At 28.3% G+C, this 3,254-nt stretch overlaps 1 protein-coding gene across 1 annotated transcript; it reads right to left on the reverse strand.

The window, feature by feature from the left end:
- Positions 1 to 578: 578 nt before the first annotated feature.
- LOC144977938 (ficolin-1-like) lies at positions 579 to 1,316 on the reverse strand. Its single transcript, XM_078923349.1, has one exon. It carries the CDS (start codon positions 1,314 to 1,316, stop codon positions 579 to 581), a length of 738 nt encoding a protein of 245 aa, XP_078779475.1.
- Positions 1,317 to 3,254: the final 1,938 nt, after the last annotated feature.

Raw genomic sequence — 3,254 nt, forward strand, 5'->3', positions numbered from 1 at the left:
TTTTACTAAAATTACGATAAGTATTGAATTGAAAGCTTCATTCTATTAGACGAAGACAGATACCCTAATAAATTGACCTTTGCAATTTTTAACTAACGTTTATCGTATTTTTTTCCTTCGAGCTTCAAACAACAATTTCATTATTAACAAATTAGAAGCTTTAAAGTTTGACGTCACAAATTGTTAATTTATGTTAAGTTGACATTGGTGAGCGTTCCTTATTAATGGAAAGGGGTTGAATTATATACGATTCTTACACTCTTGCTTTTTGGAATTCCGGAAGTGTTCCCAACCGCTGCACGAGCTTGCTAGTACTCGTTGGGAACAAAGTTCTAATTCCAAAACGCAAGAGTGTAAGAAATCTTTTATTCTACCCCTCAATCCATTCTGATTTCGTCATCTCTGAGTAAAAGACGTTTTCAAAAAAATTTAAATGATACTTTAAAAAAAAAATCTAATTTTAGTGAAATTTAACGTTTTATGTTCTGAGGTCACAAATTATTATTGCAAACTTGGTATTATTACGCGTCAATATTTAGGGAAAGGGGTGGAATGTGTTCTTTATTTTTACATCAACTTCACGGACAGCCGTCGATATACATTTCAAACATAGCTCTTCCATTGTTGAATTGCGTCATAACCGCTCCTTTAAGTGAGAAAACTTGATTAGGGGGTTTGATGTTCAGATACTGGAGCCCAAACCCCAGAGCATTACAAGGGTTATGACAACCACTATACCACCAACCAGATCCGGCACTTGATGCACAGTTTTCGTCGGCTGTTCCATCTTGGTCGGCGTCCCGGGTAGAAAAGGGAATATTCTGTAACGGTGAAAGGCAGTCACCGAATGATGATCCACTTGGAAAGTCTGGCGGCCGAGAATGAAATAAATTATACACAGTAAACTTGTAGCTCGCATTCTCATCTGAAACATGAACACTAACATACACTCTAAAAACGCTCGGCTGTTTTTCATGGGAGGTGAGTGTGAAAGAGAAGGATACTCTGTTACATCCATTCTTTGTTAACCTGTGGAAAGCGTGCAATCCGCCCCAGAGGTTACGTTCATCGTAATAAAATCCGTTTACGTATTCAACCCACGATTTGTTGAAGTTTTCCTCTCCTTCGTTTCGAAGCATTTGAAATGAGCTATAACGGTTCTCCTGCTGAATATAACAGAGAGCAAAAAACGGCCTTTGTCCCTGGTGGTCGGTGTCAAGATACACTCTGTTGAAACCCGATGGAAAATCTTGTCCAATCAGATCTTGGCATGTTTTGTGACAACGGTCACATTTTTCACCGAAAAATCCGTCCATGCATGTAAAATTTAATGTGTGAAAAAAGTTCCTATCCCCGGTAGAACAATACTTTTTTCATAGGTACGATGGTTGGCATTCTGTTTTGTACAACCGGAAATATAAGGGCATTCTTTGTGAAGAAAGCACATCCGATTCTCATCCACCCACTGGCAAACCCATCAGAAAAAAGTCCCCCGCACAAGAGAAGACATTCCATAAGATTCCGAGTCTTCCTAGATTGAGTGGAGCATTGTCTAGTTAGCCGCTCCGTGACGTCACATAACATGCCTCCGTTTGTGAATTTGGTTAAGAGGATATTCTGATGACTAGCAACGGCAAGCAATGAAACTAAAAAGAAACCAATCGTCCTATTTGTCATCTTGAAAGTATTTCTGTAAATATGTAGCCCACAGCCTCAATCTGGTAATAATATGTTGAAGTGAATCAATAATAATGATAATAATAAAATAATGATAATGATAATAACAAAAAAAATAATAAAAATAATAATAAAAATAATAATAATAATAATAATAATATAATAATAATAATAATAATAATAATTAAAAAAAATAAGAAGAAGAAGAAGAAGAAGAAAAAAGAAAAAAACAACAATAATATGATGAATGATATAATAATAAGATAATAATAATAATAATAATAATAATAATAATAATAAAATAATAATAACAAATAATAAAAATAATAATAAATAATAAATAATAATAATAATAATAAAAAATAATAATAATAAAAAATAATAATAATGATAATAATAAAAATAATAATAATAATAATAATAATAATAATAATAATAATTAAAAATGATAATAATAATAATGAAATTTAAAAATAACAAATAAAATAATATAATATAATAATAATAATCTAAAAAAATAAAATTTAAAAAAAATATATAATAATAAAATAAATAAAATAATAATTTAATAATAATAATAATACTAAAATAATAATAATAATAATAATAATATTAAAATAATAATAATAAAATAATAATAAATAAATAATAATAAATAATGATGATGATGATAATAATAAAAATAAAAATAAAAATAATAATAATAATAAAATAATAAAAAAATTTAATTAATAATAAAAAAAAAATAAAAATAATAAAATAAAAATAATAATAAAAATAATAAAAATAAAAATAATAATAATAATAATAATAATAATAACAATAATAAAATAAAAAAATAATAATAAAAATTTTAATAAAATAATAATAATAATATTAATATAAAAAATAACAATAATAATAACAATAACAATAAAAAATAATAATAACAATAATAAAACAATAACAAAAATTTAAAACAATAACAATAATAATAATAATAATAATAATAATAACATATTTATATAGTCCAATCCCTGTTTGCGCCAGCTCTCGGCGCACATTGGCAGGAGGGCAAATCATACATCCTACATATAAAAACAATACACTCTCAGATTTTTAGGGGACTATTTAATATACACACATTTCCCCATTCATAACATTTTAAGACAAAGAAAGGAATTTATCAGGTGTTTTAAACCCCCTTTTTTTTGAATGTCCTTTCGGACGAAAATACTCAAATTCTAATATCATAGATAGTTCGAAGTTGACAAACCACCAGGCCTTTGTTATTTTTTTTTTGGGCCATCCCGTTGTGAGTTGTTCCAAAAACTGTATTAAACTGCCCTAAAAAATTCATGGTTACACAGAGTTTTTGTTTGGTCCGTTATATTTTCCCAAAGGCAATGTTGTGAACCCTTGGCCAAGCGCATTCATCTAATGGCATGAATCCATCATTAGAACCCGTTTTAGCTTAAAGCCACAATCCATTTTTTGCGACAGCAAATAGTAGAACAAAAATTGACAAAACCCTTGGGGTTTTTTGTTATTGTTTCTTGACATCCCCTGTTTATGAAAATTCTCTTTAAATTTTATTA

Source organism: Berghia stephanieae, chromosome 8 (genome assembly GCF_034508935.2).
Source record: "Berghia stephanieae isolate SIO BIC M18660-M18661 chromosome 8, UCSD_Bste_1.3, whole genome shotgun sequence".
NCBI lineage: Eukaryota > Metazoa > Mollusca > Gastropoda > Nudibranchia > Aeolidiidae > Berghia > Berghia stephanieae.

Bases quoted from the DNA above. Each gene is read 5' to 3' on its own strand.
- LOC144977938 (XM_078923349.1), bottom strand. From the start codon at position 1,316: ATGGACGGATTTTTCGGTGAAAAATGTGACCGTTGTCACAAAACATGC.